The 18,822-nt window shown below is 40.3% G+C and overlaps 5 protein-coding genes across 5 annotated transcripts; 3 read left to right on the plus strand and 2 right to left on the minus strand.

Annotated features, from left to right (window-relative positions):
- Positions 1–1,478: 1,478 nt before the first annotated feature.
- Positions 1,479–3,376, minus strand: FIESC28_08634 (uncharacterized protein; the record flags this gene model as incomplete). Its single annotated transcript, XM_031162772.1, has 8 exons — positions 1,479–1,729; positions 1,791–1,859; positions 1,912–2,291; positions 2,344–2,792; positions 2,848–2,976; positions 3,030–3,131; positions 3,183–3,250; positions 3,304–3,376. 8 exons carry the CDS (start codon positions 3,374–3,376, stop codon positions 1,479–1,481), a joined length of 1,521 nt encoding a protein of 506 aa, XP_031013200.1.
- Positions 3,377–3,931: 555 nt separating this feature from the next.
- FIESC28_08635 (uncharacterized protein) lies at positions 3,932–4,479 on the plus strand (the record flags this gene model as incomplete). The annotated part of the gene is made up of 3 exons (XM_031162773.1): positions 3,932–4,269; positions 4,318–4,402; positions 4,453–4,479. The coding sequence occupies 3 exons, from the start codon at positions 3,932–3,934 to the stop codon at positions 4,477–4,479; spliced, it is 450 nt and encodes a 149-aa protein (XP_031013201.1).
- A 66-nt stretch (positions 4,480–4,545) lies between these two features.
- On the minus strand, positions 4,546–6,363 carry FIESC28_08636 (uncharacterized protein; the record flags this gene model as incomplete). Its single annotated transcript, XM_031162774.1, has 6 exons — positions 4,546–4,562; positions 4,619–4,717; positions 4,829–4,925; positions 4,984–5,117; positions 5,527–6,228; positions 6,276–6,363. The coding sequence occupies 6 exons, from the start codon at positions 6,361–6,363 to the stop codon at positions 4,546–4,548; spliced, it is 1,137 nt and encodes a 378-aa protein (XP_031013202.1).
- Positions 6,364–6,904: 541 nt separating this feature from the next.
- Positions 6,905–8,538, plus strand: FIESC28_08637 (uncharacterized protein; the record flags this gene model as incomplete). The annotated part of the gene is made up of 2 exons (XM_031162775.1): positions 6,905–7,740; positions 8,181–8,538. The coding sequence occupies 2 exons, from the start codon at positions 6,905–6,907 to the stop codon at positions 8,536–8,538; spliced, it is 1,194 nt and encodes a 397-aa protein (XP_031013203.1).
- Positions 8,539–10,134: 1,596 nt separating this feature from the next.
- On the plus strand, positions 10,135–11,321 carry FIESC28_08638 (uncharacterized protein; the record flags this gene model as incomplete). Its single annotated transcript, XM_031162776.1, has 3 exons — positions 10,135–10,351; positions 10,406–10,555; positions 10,603–11,321. The coding sequence occupies 3 exons, from the start codon at positions 10,135–10,137 to the stop codon at positions 11,319–11,321; spliced, it is 1,086 nt and encodes a 361-aa protein (XP_031013204.1).
- Between the last annotated feature and the right edge of the window lie 7,501 nt (positions 11,322–18,822).

Raw genomic sequence — 18,822 nt, forward strand, 5'->3', positions numbered from 1 at the left:
CGCTGAATGTCAACAAGGAGTTTCTATATCAATTGCTGCTTCTAAAGATACAACGTCATTATTCAACTATGGCTCATTCATCAAGGCTAGCGCCATCGCCCCGTCCTTCTGCTGGCCCTTCTTCCGTCGAGCGCAGCACCCAATAAAACCCTGCACAGTTGTCGCAAACCACAGCAGCATGCTGACTAAATTCACCCAGACCGCCGCGTGCATCCTGCTACGTGACACCACTGTTGAGAATACATCGTCGTCTGGCCTTTCTCTGGCTCCCAGATAGATGCTAGCAAACACCCCAAATTGCGCCAGCCACAAGACGAAGAGAGGAATGTCAAGAAGACCCCAATACCAAACAGCTGGGGCGAAGAATAGATGAACGAGACAGAAGATGATTGATACCCCGGCCACGATCTCAGCGTAAACCCAAGCGCTTCTTGCCTTGGTATTATTATTTGTCGCTTGTGCAAGATCGAGGCCGTACAGAATTGCGACAACGATGGCAAATGTACATTGCAATGTACGTATGGCAGCGCGGAAGGCTAGGCTTGGCAGCCTTTTCTGTTCCCGGTAGCTGATCGTATTCATCGCGACCATCGGCAACTTGTTGGTAGGAGAACTGGGTCACGACCTTTCCTTCTACGAACAATTGAGTGCAGGGTTAGAAAAGTTCCTTTGGTGTCATAGCGTACCGAATATGAAGTCTTCTCACCTGTTTGTGTTGGGAAGATATGAGAGGGTTACTCCTTCTCCAATTGCTGTAATTGCGCGGCGAGGGAATTTCCAAACAGAAAGACTCCGGGAAGGAAAGGAACGCTGCATAAATACGAGAACTTTTACTTGTTCCCACCTAGGGCTGTGTGAAATAATGGGACACAGCTCACTAGCTGCTCTTGGGAAAGATTTACCATTCGACATCTTGACGATTAAGATGAACCAGCCACTTTCGTCTTCTGAGAATAGTGGATTGAACTTCATGATACCTTGTAAAGGCTACCTCGGGTAATGAATTAACAAGATGACAAAGTGGAGCAAAAATGAGAAAGCGCAGAGCTAGGCTTCCCTGTGGAGTAACAAGAGACCTATCGTAGAAATCTCGTATTCAAATGCGAAAACGTACGTCACCTTGAGACTAAAGCGGTTAGTTGACCGGATCATTTCAGGCGAGGCCCATAGGCTCCATAGCAAGTGCTATTACCGTATCGCCGGTGGAAACGAGGGTTTCTCATGCCCGATATTCTTGCTACCTTTACTAAGACAGAATGACACGGAGGCAATTTAAGCTTGGTGTCACAGAACATGTTCATAGGCAATTCGACAGACGTATCCGACCATTGCAGATGACAGTGAGCCAATATTCACATCCGTCTCTCCAGAGTATGAAGACATGTATTAAGTTATATCAAGCAATGACTATTATAAGCGAAAACAAGTTCAACTCAGCTCACACCCCCTCTCGTGACACAATGGTACCTAGGAATCTCTTAGATACTCATTTCTCGATGCATCGTATGTGCAGTATCTTTGCCCTTTTCCTCATCGCCGCTGGATGATGGCGGGGCAACATGCTCACCTCGAGTCATGACCACACTGTCACGAACCCCTTGAGTCAAACCACCGAAGCCATGTCCAACATCACCAGCAAAAATATTATCGATCTTCTCAAGAGAAAGACCCTGTGTCTCGGGGTAGCAGAAATACACCAGTGGCATGAAAGCAAAGTTCATAGCGATCCCTATATAAGTGGCACGTCAGCACAGCACATTGGTGTGGTAATAGAGGCGGGGAGTACTTACAGACAATCCAGTATCTCCAGTTGATCTGCGACAGAGCAATAGGTGTAATAGTAACAACAATTCCGTTGACTAAAACTGGTTAGTTTTCGGAGAACAGATTGAGCTACATAGAAAGACGTACAGAGCCAATTCGATGCAGACGCTAAGGCTGACCCCTTAGCTCTCATTTGCAGATTGTTGATCTCGGGAGCGTAGAGCCAAGGAATGTTGAGGTAGCTGACGGCGAAGGCATCGTAGAACAGGAAAAACATGGTTGTTACCAGAATGCCGCCCCCTCGGCCTCCGATATTGAAACCAGCCACAACAAAGATGAGAGTCAGCATTTGAGCAAAAGCGCCCCAGATCATCCATGTGCGGCGGCCAAGTCGTTCAATGACCCAGATGGGAACGAGAGACACAATGAAGAACTGGACGGCAGCTGCTGAGGACAGGATCAAGGCAAGGTCATGAGGAAGATCGACATATTCTTGGAGAATGACAGGCATGTAGTACGCAACAGCACTGTTAGGAAAGTCAGTACAAGTTGGAGGTCTAGAGGATGAATGGAACTTACTTGATACCAGTCATTTGCTGTATAAATAGACCACCAACACCAAGCAACATTCGGCGAAAGTTCTGCTGTCCGCCGTGTCTGAAGATGTCGAACATGCTGCTGGAAGTACTCTCGGCTTCCAAAGCCTGTTCAATTTCGCCGATGACCTGTTGAACTGTAGGGTCGTTCTGGCTCGAGCCGTTTAACCGAGCTGCCACTTCACGTGCTTTCTGAATTGAAACGTGATGCGCGGTCCATCGGGGCGATTCGACGAGGAAAGGCGCTATAAAAATCAGACAGAGGGAGAAAATACATTGAAAGGCAATGGGGAACTGCCATTGAAGGGAGCTGGTAGCGTGAGACGCGCCGAAACAGATCCAGTTAGAGATGGCGAGGCCGAGGATGATGAGTGCTGCTTCGACAGTGATGAGAGCGCCACGGCTGTGGGCGGATGAGACTTCAGCTTGCCACTGTTATCAACGAGTATTAGTCAAGTCTGGCAGGAGTAAACTGAGAAGATCTTACAGAAGGAATGATAGCTGTGTTTGTACCTACTCCAATGCCGGTGATGATTCGTCCAGCGATGAGTTGGCCTATGGTGGTGGCTGTGACTTGCAAAATGGTCCCGATGATGACGATAGATGCGCCTGCACACTTCAAATAGGTCAATCGAAAGGAAGAATAGTTTGAATCTGCTCCGGACTCACAATGCATGTACGCCGTCTGAACTTAGACAAACCGAACGTTGTCAAAAATCCTATCAAGCATCCTAGATCGTATAGACCAACCACGAGACCCTGCTGAGTTGCCTGGGAACTAGATTAGATCGCAGTGAGGTGAAAGAAGGGAGGACTTCGCACGTTAGGGTCATGGAACCGCTCTTTGAAGGTAGTCGATCCGATCACACCTCCCATGACACCTTGATCATCTGTTGTGGTATCGATCAGTCATATCCTTCATAGCTACTGAAAGGTCACTTACAACCAAACAAAAGAAAGCCAAGACCACAAACAGTGGTGATGGCACTCATGAGAGCTTTGCCTCGAAGATACATGATGCCTGATATTGTAATAATTAAAGTGCTTGATGAAGGATGATGTACCGAAATAATCCAAGATTGACCGCTGCTTTATATATCCCCCTGGCTCGTTCGAAACATGAATCTAACCCAGGATGAAATCTCTAGTCCTCCCCGCAATCGTACCCCAGAGTCGGTAAACCTTTGTGGGGGAACTCGGTAACTAAAGTGATTGGCCGATGAATCTGGGGGAGCCAACTTGGTGGCTTTCGCTCGAGCTAGCCGTTGGAGAACTACAAATGGCAATCTCGCGCGAAATTTCCACTTTTGCTTATCAACTTTTGGCTGGAGTGAGACACACCCTGCGTGTACCGCGAGTCATTCCAAAGCCTGGGTGGAATTGATCTGCGGAACGCATCGAGCAACATGCGTTGGATCTGAAAGAAAGTTAACACGTATCAGGGGAGGATATTTAGTCAGCATGGCCTGCGATGGGTATAAGACAGCTTGGAAGCCTGGGCTAAATTGAAGTACAGCACACCAACTACACCCATCAAACCCGCGGCATTAATCCTTTGTTCTGCGATCGCAATGGCCCCATCGAAGACCCAAGAGACACCTGAGCCTTCGTCCCACAAAAGTGCCGACCTTCTCAAGCACTCGGACGAGTCGGTTCTTACAGACGAAGATCGCAGAGAACTTGTTTTTACCGACAAACATAGTTCCCCGGATGTCTATATTAGCTACAACAAAGATACTCTGTGGCATCCCTGGACAGGAACATTAGAGCTCAAGCCTCTGCGCTTTGAAACACGCTCTGGACATTTCGTTGTATCGCTACGAACGCCTGTTGATGCTTGGCTCGGTAAGCACAGGCACCGGGGTACCGTTACAGCTGTCACAATGTCTGGAAACTGGCGATACAAGGAGTAAAACTGTACGTCCAATTAATGGTAGACATTAGCTAACAATGTTAGGTACGACTGGGTTGCCGGACCTGGTGACTATGTCGTTGAGAATCCCGGAACGATCCATACGCTATCCATGGGTGCTGGATCAGAGGTAGTGTTTACTATTACCGGCAGTCTTGAGTTCTTCAACGACGATGATAGCTTGAGACAGACGATGGACATCTTTAGCTTTGCACAGTTATATTATGACCATTGTGAGAAGGAGGGCATTGAACCGAACTCGAAACTGTGGTATTAAGAGATATATCGATCTGCAGTATGTTAGTTAGCACATCAAATTGATAACTTTATAAGATGGAAACATAACTCGCTATCATACTGGTGTAGGCAGGTGATTCCCTTTCCCTTTCCCAAGCCACATACAAGTCACGTACTCGATATTTAGCAGCCCAGCCAAGATCTTCCTCTATATCACACAGTAATCTAGCACACAACTCCTGTTCCCGTAGCTCAGTCAAACATCGGCCAGCTACTATAGTTTAGTGGAAGAACTTGTGCGGCCATGGAAGAGACTTACCGTAGTAAATAGCCTGCACGGAATGGACCCGAGCTCCTCCGTCCGGCTCGCCCAGAGCTACCCCGCAAATCTGCAAGGCGTGAGATCTCAGCTTCTTCTGGAAAGGCCATTAGTGTCAAATTAGTTCGACAGTGGCGTCCCTGGCGTAAGCGAACCTGAATCTCCTGTCCACTCTGGCATCCTTGATGGAGACCCGAAGTGAGAAGGAGGATATTGCATAGATGGTACATTTGCCATGCTGAGGCTGCGGTGCCCAATGTGAAGTATATAGTGTCGAAAGAGTCATCTCCTTGTCTTGTTACAGAGATCGGTTCGCATGTCGTAGGGAGGGTATCTTTCCAAAACCTCAGCATACTCGTCAATCTCTTACTGTCATGGTCTAGACGATCGAATACTCGAAGCGAACCACTTCTGTCGTTGCAGGAGTAGGCTAAGTGGCATATCTGAGCCAGTATAGTAAGTATCCTGTAGCCTGTCAGCACCGGTGGTTCATTCATTACAGAGGTGTGCATACCTCCTGTTAGCCATATCCTCTCGGCCTACCTCCGTGTTTTGTCCCAGAATCTCGTACCATGATTCTGGATCTATCCTCGGTTTGCTTCGATTGATCGGGCAACAGACTACCTCCTGACGAGCAAAGCACCAAAAACCAGCCTCCTCCAGCCCACCACAAGTTCTATTGATACCCCGTATCTTACCGATCTGGGATATCCCCTCTAGGTGAGCTTGCCAATCGGATCCGGTGGCGTCTATCATTTCGTAAACGCTGCATAGCACCGTGGCGACGAAGGTTTCGGGTGATGGTGCTGGACAATCTATGGAAACTTGGCGAATCAGCTGCTCGATGGCAATGCTGTAGGATGCCTGTGCTTGCCTCATCCACTCATCGGCTTTGGGAGTTTGTGGGGTTGACAAAGCGAGTTGTTTGGCCGCGCAAGCGACGCAACATTCCTTGACTAGATTGGCTCTGGTGGCGAAACGAGGGACGAGCTTGGACCATGTTTGGCTGAGATCGGAGAGATCCATCCATTGTCCAACGACTTGAGCGAATCTCTGCAGTAAGGCTGCCTCATTGGCTGTCAATGACACTGTCGGTGGTTGATTAAGAAAGTCTCCCCACGCGTTTCCAAGAGGTGTTGTTGGGTAGTGACCTGGGGGTGTCTCGTTCCGGCTGACTGGAGAGGAAGGTACCACAGGGTCGGAGTTGTCTGTATCGCCAGTAAGGTACCAATCAGGGTTTGATCCCTGTCCCTTGGGTTGCCCAGGAGTCGATAAGTATGGCGACAAGACCGCTTGACTATGCAATCGGTTTTTCACAATATACATAGGAGATGAATCCTTATCGTCGACAATGACAAGATAGCCATCAACTATAAGCTCTGTGTCGTCAATGAACTTAACTGCTCGACCATTAGGAATGCCTGAGCCGTTGGGACGATGTACCTACAGGGAGCACTGCTTCGCACCCAAACATGGTCTGGTGGAAAGTCCCAATTTGCTTGTACGGGTACCCTGTCCCGGAACTGACTGCGCATGCCGAAATACCTTAGAATCGTCAAAAACACATCCCCGTGATCCCTTGGTGCATTGTTGGCATCTCGGGATTTGACCTCCACATTTGACTCGACGTTCTCGACATGTACGACTTGATCGATTTCTCGTTAGCAATTGCCCTCGAGGATTTCGTCGACTGACTCACCAGCGACGCGACGGGCGTGATGAGGTGTCCATGAGGCGCAGAGACGGACTTGAAATTGTGCAAAGGCCAAAAGCTGTACAAAGATGGCAAGTTTCCCGAGGGTTGATAGTGCTTATATCGTTGCCCCACGTAGCCAAGGCGTCAAATGACGGCAGTAGAGAACAGCTCGCGACATGTTACCTTCAAAAGAAGGGAAATTTCTCGACCCCACGGGGCGGCGCAGAACATGATCTAGCGCCGTTCGGTAATAAAGAGCAGTATAAGTCACGGCGATTGCTTCTGCTACCAGATATCTAAACAGAATCATCTTCGTCACCTCAAGCATAGCCCTCTTCAACTGATTGCCATCTTCTATAACTCCCCTCTTCTCATTCCTCATGTCTCTTACTGCAAAGACCCTGGCCGGCAAGATCGCCGTTGTTACAGGTGCATCTTCAGGCAATGGCCGAGCTATAGCACTTGCTCTCGCAAAGGCTAGCTCCAAGGTCGTCTGCTCTGACCTCCAACCCGAAGCACGACAAGAAGGATACGAGAAAGATCTTGCCATTCCTACCCATGAGCTCATCAAGAAACTTGGCGGCGAATCCATCTTCCAGCGATGCGACGTGTCAAACAGCTCACAGATACAAGAGCTCGTGTCCAAGGCCTCGCACGCATTTGGACGTCTTGACATCATGGTCAACAACGCTGGCATTTTCATAGGTCTCAAGAGCATTCTTGAAGAAACTGATCAGGATTTCGATCGTACCATGTCGATCAACACGAGGGGGACGTACTTTGGATGCAAGTACGCTATAAAGCAGTTTCTTTTGCAATCTGAACCTGCGACAGACTCGTCTGGAGATGCTCAGTCCCACCCTGCCGTTGGAAAGATTATCAACATTGCTTCAATGGGAGGCCTAATTGGTCTGGCCAGGGAACCCTCATATTGCGCTTCAAAGGGTGCTGTCGTGAATCTTACACGACAACTCGCTGTTGACTTTGGTCCTTCTCGTATTAATGTCAACGCCTTATGTCCCGGATTCCTGGCTACTGCTATGGTGAGACCCTTTATCGAAGATAAGGCTCTCAACAAGTCTCTCCATGATGCTACCCCGTGGCCACGACTGGGATCTGCTAAAGATGTTTCAGATGCCGTTCTCTTCCTCGCTTCGTCACAAAGCGATTGGGTCACAGGTTCAATCATGACAGTGGATGGTGGTTTTACTTCGAAGTAAAGCAACTGAGTATCTCTACCATCGATAGAAATAATTAATCTTGCAAGACTTATAAAGCAAATACTGTTTCATGAGTAATGAGCAGCTCTATGGAAGAAAGAGGACATAAGAACAGGAGATAAGTAGTAGAAGCGAGAGGAGGGATGGGGATAAGGAAGGCAGAGGAGCACTAGCAAAAGTGTCAGCTACGGGCCCCCACTACCTGGGACAGAACTGCGAGTATCCTCTTCTGCCATCTGTACTCAGCACGATAAAGAGATTTTGATATTTGGTTACTGTTCAACTTATCACATAGGCTGAGCTTCCAGGAGCGCCCGGTATAACTCTGATACTGACCCCGGAATACTTTCTCCGCGGATCTTATCCATCGGCCTATAGTAGCCGTCTTAGTAGTCGGTAACCAATGGGAAAATCTCAACTTGACGTTCATAGTTAGCTTTTGCGTTAGGTCTACCAGGATACCTTTTGAAGGAGCTGCTGATTCATTCTTGTACAAAGGCGTTGGCTGGTCTTCAGTCATAGTAGAGGAACGGGACAACAGCGTCGTCTACAAGGATAACGAAGGCGTCGTAAAGCCCTTGGAGAACATTCTTGTCGAGGATGGTGTTAACTTTACCCCTGAACGTGTCTGGACTGTTGAAGGCGACTATGGAATCGACTACAACATACAACTGGCCAAACGAGCCTGGAACGCAGGATTGCAACTCGGGCTCAACTTGCACTTCAGCCACACCTTGACCAACCCTGAACAGCAGGATATTCCCTCTGGCTGGCCGACCGATACCGATGGATAAGAAAAGAGGTGGTGGATTAATGTCACTGAAGTGGCGGAGACATTTTATGCTGAAGGTCTTTTCCCCCTCACAATCACGATTGGCAACGAAATCCCAACCGGCCTGCTTTGGCCCACTGGACACATCGACAACCCAGAAACCCTCTCCCGTCTTCTTCACACTGCTGCGCAAGCAGTTAGACGATCATCACTCGGAAACAAGGTCTGTCTTGACTCATTTCGCTCATGGATACAACAAGGAACCGTAGAACGGGTTCTATGACGTCGTTTTAGCGCCTGGCTATCTTAAGCTTGAGGATTGGGATGTTATTTCCGCCTCTTTCTCCCCTGTCTAGGGTGAGGGTGCTACTTTCACTGCCTTGACTAATTGACGTACCTATCTGTCGACCAGGTTCGGTAAAAAAGGCTCAGGTTGTCGAGACCAGCTGGCGTCCTGGCTGTCCCGACCCTAAATATCCATCCCCTGCGGACCAGAAAGATATCCCCTTCATCCCCTTTAGTCAGTGGGACTATCTCAAGCGACTGGCCAATACCCTCAAGGCCATCCCGAAAGCTAACGGTCTTAACTAATGGGAGTCTGCATGAGTCAACAGTGCTGTCTTAGGGTCGTCCTCCAAATACAGCATTATGTTCAACCCTAGTGGCACGGGTTATGATAGCTTGCCAGTGTCTAACCACTTGTAAACAACAGTAACAACAGTAATAGGATCTGAGTACTTGAGCTAGAAGAAAGGTTATAAGTTTCCTCGGATGCACCTGATTTTAATAGTATCTTGTGAAGGCAGTACTGGGACCCATCACTAGGATAGCTTTATTCCTAGACATACACTCGATCGTAAATAGCCTACTTGAAAATACATCGCCCAGGTGTGCGGGGAGAGTCATAACCTAGCGCGACTTACTGTGCTAGATCTCCTCCTTTAACAACCCTGCAGGCTATATCTGGATAAGGTTGCTAGCTTGTTCATGGCTTGTGGGCCTTGTCGGAAGCGCGTTCCCTCCCGCGAGGGACGATCTAATCTGTAGCGGGACAACCCGTCTAAATACCCAAAACGGTGTCTCGTGCTCTTTCTACCTACCCGAAGTGGTATTCCGTATCGGTATTACGACTGATCAGCAAGAGACTAGTATTGCAAGGTTCAAGGTTGCGAAACCTCGATGTATCAACTGCAGCTACGCTCCGACCTTCTTTCTCCGGGTGTGTTCCGGGCTATTTGTGGAACTCGTCAAGGAACATCTCCCACATCCCGAAGTCTAGGCAATAAACAAGGAATGCAACAGCGAATCAGGAAGACTCGTTTACTCAGATCATGATGATGCAATCGTGGATTTAGGAAGAGATCAGCATATAGCATGAATGTTCATCACAAATCAGGAAATTGATAGATAACGGAGAATTCTCGACGTAGTATTGCCAAGACGGCAGAGAAGGTAGATGCATCTATTGTATCAGTTAGGAAATTTATTGCGACAACAGTCGGTCTGAGAATAGTTGGCCTGAAAGTACATAAAGGAAATGAAGTTTTCCTTATCTACGGTTTGATCAATCAACCTCTCAGCTTAGTTTACAGTACTCTCATTGTCCAGTACAGCCATTATGCGTTTTTCCAGCTCGATTGTCTTAGCATTGGCTTCCTTCACCGCCGCTCACCCAGGCGAGGACCACCACGATGAGCTTGAACAGCGTCGTTCATTCGAAGCCAGTTCTGAGAGGCTGTCTTTGCGTCACTGTGCTGAAACGTTGAAGGCTCGCGGTGTGACTGACCGTAACATCAAACGTCGATCAGCTCTGATTCAGGCGCATCGCCAGAAGTGTAAGCTTCGAACATCTACTACTTGACTTATGAAACTTTCTGATGTGGCTCCAGGTGGTATCAAGAAGCGTGATCTTGAGGACGTGCTCAACACGGACCACAACAAGACAAACCTCGGTTTCACACCTAACACCCCGCCCGACACTCTCTTTGCCGGACAGAATTCCTGTGTCCTTACCCCCGAGGTTACTATCGGTCCCTACTGTGAGTTTTATTCGGATTCCAAGAAGACGTGCACTAACAGTTTCCAGACGTCAGTGGTGAGGACATTCGTCGCAACCTCAAGGAAGATCAAGAGGGTGTTGACCTTATTCTCGACTACCAAATAATCAACGTTGAGACCTGTGATCCTGTGCCAGAACTCTATCTTGATATTTGGCACTGCAACGCTACTGGTGTCTATGCTGGTGTGAATAACGCGGGCAACGGAAACACCAACGACCTGACCAACATCGACAAGACCTTTGGTCGTGGTATCCAGCAAACCGATGAAGATGGTGTTGCTCAGTTCGAAACACTCTTCCCCGGCCATTATGTCGGCCGAACGACCCACATTCACCTCCTAGCTCATGCGAACGCTACGTTGTTCAAGAATAAGACCCTTGGAAACGAAGGCTACAGCAGCCATATAGGGCAGACCTACTTCGACCAAGACTTGATTCACGAGGTTGAGAGTCTTACCCCCTATAACACCAACAAGCAGGTTCTTACGACCAACGCTCGCGACGGAATTCTCGCCCAGGCTGCCAACCAGGATTATGACCCCGTTGTTGAGTGGACTCTTCTTGGTGATACCGTCGAGGAGGGTGTTTTTGGTTGGTTAGCTTACGGCGTTAATATCACTGTCACCAATAAGGTCGTCCCGGCTGTTTTCAGATATAAGGATGGTGGGCATGCAAACCCTGAATTTGGAGCGGGTGGTGGCCCAGGTGGTCCTGGTGGCCCTCCTCCCCCAGAGGCAGGTAACTAAGGATGCTGCAGATATCGCTGTATAACTTCCCGTAAGAAAGAGGGTTTGCTTCCAGATAGAGCAGTGACAAAGTTCTATCAATATATCAGCTATAAAACCACAAGATGTATGCACCGTCAACCGCGTGAGGCCCTGTATTAAAGCGACAGTAGTACCAAATGACCTTGTATTGACTATGCTAACTCCTACCTGGCCTACTTTGATCCTGGAATGAACTTAGAATTCAAAGCGCCCCTTAAGTCTTAGGGTTAAGAACTGCTATTTAATTTATAAGCTATTTGTAGACTTGCAGCAGCTCCAGTTCAAGGCCAGGTTGTCCTCCAACAAAACCTTGTCGCTCATGCGTTCTTATCAGCGGCGCTAAGAACTGTCTCTGAATGGAAGGTTTGTCTGAAATCATCGCAACACACCTCGCTTTGGATGTGTGACCCTGCCAAAGAAAAACCTTGTTACACCTTATTCCGAGACACTGTCGGGTCAGTCAGTAGAAGAGAGTTCATTCATAGACCTAGATGCCTTTTATTGTACTACTGCTAAGGAAGCCTCGTCAATCTTGATAGAAATCGCTTTTAACTTAAAGGAGATAGAACCATACTCTTGCAATTTGCCTAAAGCAGAGGCAATAGTGCCCTCAGCATAAACAGAGTACATCCCAGACTTCAAGTTATACATCGTAGACAAGTCCACAGTCTAAAAGAGAGAAGATCCCGCTAAGAGCTTCTTGAAGTTTCTGGTTTAGAGCCCCTCGTAGTATAAGCTTAGCTTAATTCCCTTGAACAGATCAATGTCCCCTGGGACAGGTTAGATGTTAATTATTTAGAATTCTTCAAAGTACATACCATTCTCATCCACGAGTTTCACTTTCTTAACTAGTCTCTCATCAAGAGATATCCCAATCTTAAGTAAACTTAAATCATTAGCTCTATTGCTTGTGATTGTAGCTTTGACTTGCGTTGCCTTTCCCATAACTGGTATCAACAACACACTCAAGTTGCCAAACTATCGCACATGCTTGCTAAAAGAGATATGCGACTGCACGCCAATAGCGAGATAGACCAGCAGGGTAATTGATTAAGAAAGGTACATAACGTCGAATGTAAGAGTAAAAGCTGCTCCCTTATATTTCGAATTAGTTAAGACCGAGGTTAAGTATAAGAAGAAAGATATACACAGGCCATAGGAGAGGGAATAGATATTAATAAAACAACAGGGACAACTACTGCATAGAGTTATATGCCCCGTACTAAGCTTACTATACAAGAGCGAGACCTCGTTTACTTCTTTAAATGCAATACCACAGGTATCGCTCAGGCCTTAACTAATCTCTTTTTATGTAAACGCTAGTTTTAGACACGAGGTAGTTAGACTTTATTTAAAACTTTATTACATAGATAGATAACTATTACTACAGATTTTCAGTTTATCTACTACTTAATTCTAAATCTTATGTAGTACTATCCAGTTATCTATAGGTAGTTTATACTAAATATAAGATCCTTCTAAACTTAACTTCCTATACTAAGAATATTACATAGGCAGGCTATTTTTACATAGCTATAGATATTTTATAACACTTCTATATTAAGTGTTAAGGGACTATCTACAATAGTCAATGTATTTATTATTATAAAATACCCTAATAGCGCGTAAACAAGATAGTATCCAGGCTTCTTTAACTTATTGACTTTCTATAGCTAGCTCTTATTTAGTAACTTAACTAACTTAATATTTAGAATAAACTTGTTAAATTTAATACCACTCTATACTAACTTAATTATCTCTTATAACTTATTATAATAGTTATTAGCCCTACTATTAATTGTAATAGTTATTAGAGCTAATAACTATTTCTTTATATATAGCCCTATATTTTTTACTAATTATATTATTAGGATATTTAATAATAATTAGGACTAAGCCTTAATAATTAGCACTAATCTAGTACAATTAGTACTAATCTACTAAAATTAGTACTAATCCTAAGATAACCTTACTAATTACCTATAATTAACTAAGTATATATATATTTATTTAGTATTAGTTAGTATACTTAGCTTAATAGCTATTACTAATATAATATAATCCCTATAGTTATATTACATATACTTTATATTTTTCTCTAATTAGGGCTTAGCTTACCTATACTTACGTAAGCCTTACCTAAGCTTATAATACTAACTGTAAACTTACTTACTAGCTTACCTAAGTTATTATAAGCTTTCTCTTAAAGCTTATAACTATACTAGTAAGAATATTATATATATATATATTCCTTTAGTACTAAATAGAATACTTAGCTTACTAGCTATTAATAAGACTTCTTTACCTAAATATACCTAACTTACTTTATTAACTATTAAGAAATATAATACTTTATAATACTTAGTATTTACACTTTATATATCTATTAATATAAACTTAGTATAGATTAATTTATTTCTTAGAAATTATAACTATTATATATTAATAGCTCTTATTTAAACTATACTATGTAATACTAAGTAATACCTATATAATAGCTTTTACTACTTTAAACTAACCTTTTACTACTTAGTATAGCTAGTAGCTACCCTAGGTAACTTTACCTAATACTTAGCTTACTATAGAGAAGGGAATTAATCTCTTTATAAATACTAATAAAAAAGATAAGGTAAATATTACCTTTACTTACCTAAGTAGCTATAAAAAGGAAGTTATAAAACTTAAATAAAAAATCTATAAGCTTAGTAACTAGTATAATAACCTTCTTAATATAGCTAGGTTTAACTTAGAAGTAGCTAATAACTATATTAAAAACCTAGAAAGTAAGGTAGCTAATATTACTAACCTTATAGAAAAACTAAGTAAAGAAGCTAAATAAAGCTAAAGCCTTTATAAGAAGTATATTAAATATACTACTACTCTTATTATAACTAGAAAAAACCTAGGAGAAATTCTTTAACTTTACTAACTAGACCTTTATAAAGGTAAATTAAATAAACTATAAGGATTCTTTACTAGTTTACATAGTTACTAAATATACTACTTTATATAGTTTAATACTAATAAGTATTAGGTATAGTATACTATAAGCTTTCTTAAGAATAAAGCCTAGAGAGTTATAGAACCTATCCTTAGGAATTATATTTATAATCTATTATATACTTTATAATATACTATTATAGCTTTTCTTATACTACTTTTAGCAAGTCTTGGGGCTATTTTCTATCTATTATTTACTAGTATAACTAGTACCGCTTTAAAAGCAAGATACCCTATACCTTAATATTAAACCCCTATTATATATTACAAATATACTAACTAAATCTATCTACTAGCTACTATACCTTCTTTATATTCCTATCTACCTAAGTACTAGACTATTATATAGTTATTTCTATTTATTATAGCCCTTCTTATTAATATTACCTAAATAGCGCTTAATAAGTATAAATATTAGGTACCTTAGCTATTTAACTAGGTAAAGTATCTTAATTACTTTCTTTTATAACCCTTACTTAAATTTTAGTTAATAGTTTAATAAAGTATTTAGTTTGATTTTTATACTAAGTTAGATAACTTAGTAAGTTTATATAAGGATAATAGTATATTTAAAAGTAATAATAATTATATATTAAATATAAATACTAATCCTAGTAATATTAATATTAAGTTAGATAATATACTATATCTTCTAGGTAGTAGTAATCTACCTTTTAAATTTTTCCTTTATATATAAGATAACTTTAAGGAAGAAAATATAAATAATACTATATATACTAATAGTATAACTTATTAACTTAATATAATTAAGTAATAGTAAAATATATATATTTAACGTTTTATTCTTTTTTAATTTCTTTTTTTATAAGACTACTAATATCTCTTAGTTACTATAAGTATATAAAATAAGACCCTAAGTACTGTATATAGTATATCTTATTAAGTAAAATTAATATATTTTTTTACTAGCTCTTTACTTAAAAGACTAGAGTTAAAGAAAAGGGGCTCCCTAGTATAAGATCTTCCTATACCTTTAAGTAATACTAGAAAGAGTTTTAACTTATATATAAGAAGGAAACTAAAAAAAAGATTAACTTTATTTTAAACTATAGAATACATAGGGTATATATATTACTTTTCTTAGTTATAAAAGTACTAATATATAACTAATTAGGTTCTCTAAGAACTTTTTATTAATTATAGTTTAATAGGAAAGTAATATAAAAACTAGTATATAACTATTAAAGATCTTAAGTAGTAAGTAAAAATAACTATTAGTATAACTAGGTAAAGGTTTTACCTTAGTAAGTATTATATTTATACTTTTTTATTTCTCCTTCTTATTATACTAAGTAGCTCTAGATTTAAAGTACTTCTTTTTCTAAGATTTAGTAACCTTAAGCTTTCTTTAGTATATAATCCTTAAGGTAGCCTATACTGTATTTTAATTTAGTTTAGGCTTTACTTTACAAAGACTTTCCTTAGAGAAAAAGAAATATAAGTAATATACCTAACTATCTTTAACTTAAGCTTACTACTTAGTTTATATACCCTTCTTCTTAGTCTTTTATTTTATTATAGTATATTTAATACTCTAACTCTTACTTTTTCTAAGTATTTAAGTAAGCTTAATATTTACCTTAATAAGTATAAGTTACCTTTACCTCTTAAGTAGAGTATAAATAATATATTAATCTTTTATAAAGCTACTAAGATAGGAATAAATATATATATATTATCTATAAATAAATAGATTATATATAATATAATTTCTAGCTAAATAAAGAAGCTTAGTAGACTAGCTAGGTTTAGTATTATTATAATCTTAAATATACTTTATTATAATATAGGTAATAAGTTTAACTAATACTATGTATATATTCTTTATATATAAATATAAATTAACTAAAGAGTAATATAGTAAATATTAGTAATAGACTTTATAACCTTATACTTTAATATACTAACTCTAGAACTTTTAAGAAATATTACCTTAGCTATATTATCCCTGTAGATACTATAGCTATTATAAGCTATAAAGAGTAGTAAAAAGCGCTAATATATTAAGCCTACAGTATTAGGTACTTAGCTAGTAAATAACAGCCTATATATCTAACTACAGAGTAGTCTATAAGTATTAATAATAACCTTAAAATTTAAAATCTACTTTAATAATAAGAATAACTTATTTATAAAGGTAATAAATCTAATAAAAATTACTTACATTTAAAGAATATTTCTAAATATATTTAAAGTAAAAAGGTATACTTATATAGAAAGTGTAAAGATTAGATTAAAAAGATGTAATTCTAGGAATAGGCTATAACTAATATTAAGTAATAACTAGCTAGTAGGATATTTAAGGAGCTACTAGTCTTAATACTAAATAGAAATACTTACCTAGCCTAGAAATATCTATATAAAGCTTTAAGAGCTTTAGTAACTAATATAATTAAGTTTAAATATTATTATTATAATAATACAATTCTTAGTATTATATCTTACTATTCTATTTAAGAACTGCCTTTACCTTCTATAATAAGATAGAAAGTAGTTATAACTAGGGTAAATACCTTAGATTTATATAATACTACTACTAAAGATAATATAAGTAGTACCTTAAGTAATATAATAACTTCTATCTTTATTAAAAGCTAGATAGATTAAATTTACAAATACTTTCTTTATATTAGTTAAGCTACTACTCTTTAGCCCTTTAATCTAGCTATCCCTAAGCTAATTAAGCCTTTTTATTTACTAGGAGATTTAAGTAGGCACTTTAAACGCTACTATCTTTCTAACCTTTAAGTGAATAAAAAGCTCTATTACTACCTATATAATAATATATTAAACTATAAGATATACTTATAAAATTATACTAAGATAGTATATAGAACGGTATTATATAGAGGTTAATAATTATTAGCTATATAGGATAATTATCTGTAATCTATATAGAAAAGCTTTCTATTTTATTAGAACGATTTCTTTAATAAGCTTTGTTTTAATATAAGAAAAGATAAAATTACAATTAATATAGACTAATAGTTATTAAGTTAATTTAGTTTAAAGTTTCCCTGCCTATTTAATACCTACCTAGCATTGTAATAGTATTTCTGCCTTTTCTAAGTTGTTTAGCATGTTTGTAAAACTCCAGGATGTAGTCTTGCCCTGATTGCTGTTAAGGTTACACAATCGCTTGCAGTGCCGACTGATTTCGTGTCCCAACAATGACATCTCGATGTCAGGGCCCATTAGGCATGCACCTGGAAAGTCATAGGCGGGTGATAAAGACGGCCAAGCAAGGGAGGGATACGGTTGCGCCTTGCGAGAAAATAGGAACGCAAAACTTATATGATCGATTGGTACGGAAGCACGAGCCCCTAGGAGCATGTGTAGATAATAGCTAGACCTAAGAAACAAGGAAACTATTCGGACATATGAGAACAGTTTAAAGCATGAGTGAGCACATCCCGTCGTCTTGTTTGCATGGTGCATCCGCGAGAATAGTTTGGGCAAAATACAATAAGGTTGCCAAGCTGTTTGGCGATATTCTTTGCGAGCCTGACTCGATTTGTCCGAAATTCTCTCCTATCGATAGGACAGGTCTAACTGATCTCATAGTGCCTCCGTAAGCATTCGAGGCAGAAGACATGATTGCATGGTGTTACAACCGGAGTAGTAATAGCAAACTTGCATATAGGGCATATCAAACAATCATCAACTGCACTAGCAAAGTCGAGAGTGCTAAAATCGACAATGCTATTAACCTGCAGCGTGGTTATTAAATGGCATCGAGCCTTATACACTACTAGGTCTTCAACTGGCCAATGGATCCTAGTCCCGGGGGCTTTATGTCATTAGCTGTAGCTGTAAGAAACAACTCCAGCTTCACTTACTAATCATCTGCTATAGTATAGCAGGCTCTCTAGCAAACTAAACTATATTATCTATAAGATAATATAGAGGTTAATTAGCATGTAAACGTAATACATTATTACTAGCTATATTAGGCTAGCTAATAGAAGCTAGTATTCTACTTATAACTAAAAGCTAGTATTAAAGTAAATTCTAAAGCAAAGTTATATTAATTATTTGTAAACTATATAACAATAAAAAAATATCCCTTACTTTAATACTATAATATTATAAGTAATAACCTCTTATGCGCTAGCTTAATATAGAATCTTAGCTAGAGGGCTTAAATAATCTATGCTAAGGGCTAAACAAGGTATTATAGAACTACTATTAAATATGTATAAATATAATAGTATAAATACAATAAAGTGTAGATTAGGATATAATAATCTTATTAACTATAGACTTAACTGTAACCCTTTTTTCTTTTTTTAATTCGTTTATTAGGAAGGAGTTAGCTTAATTCCCATTATTTCTGTAGATACTAGTATTATATTGTAATAAAGCAAAATAAAGCCTAATCCCAGCTGCTAACCTAATAGCTTCCCAGTCCCTACCAGCTAGTCTAATAACTTTTTTTTTTTTTTCCCCCTACCTAATC

This window comes from Fusarium coffeatum, assembly GCF_003316985.1.
Source record: "Fusarium coffeatum strain FIESC_28 chromosome Unknown BRIP53273_contig_204, whole genome shotgun sequence".
NCBI classification, from domain to species: Eukaryota; Fungi; Ascomycota; class Sordariomycetes; order Hypocreales; family Nectriaceae; genus Fusarium; species Fusarium coffeatum.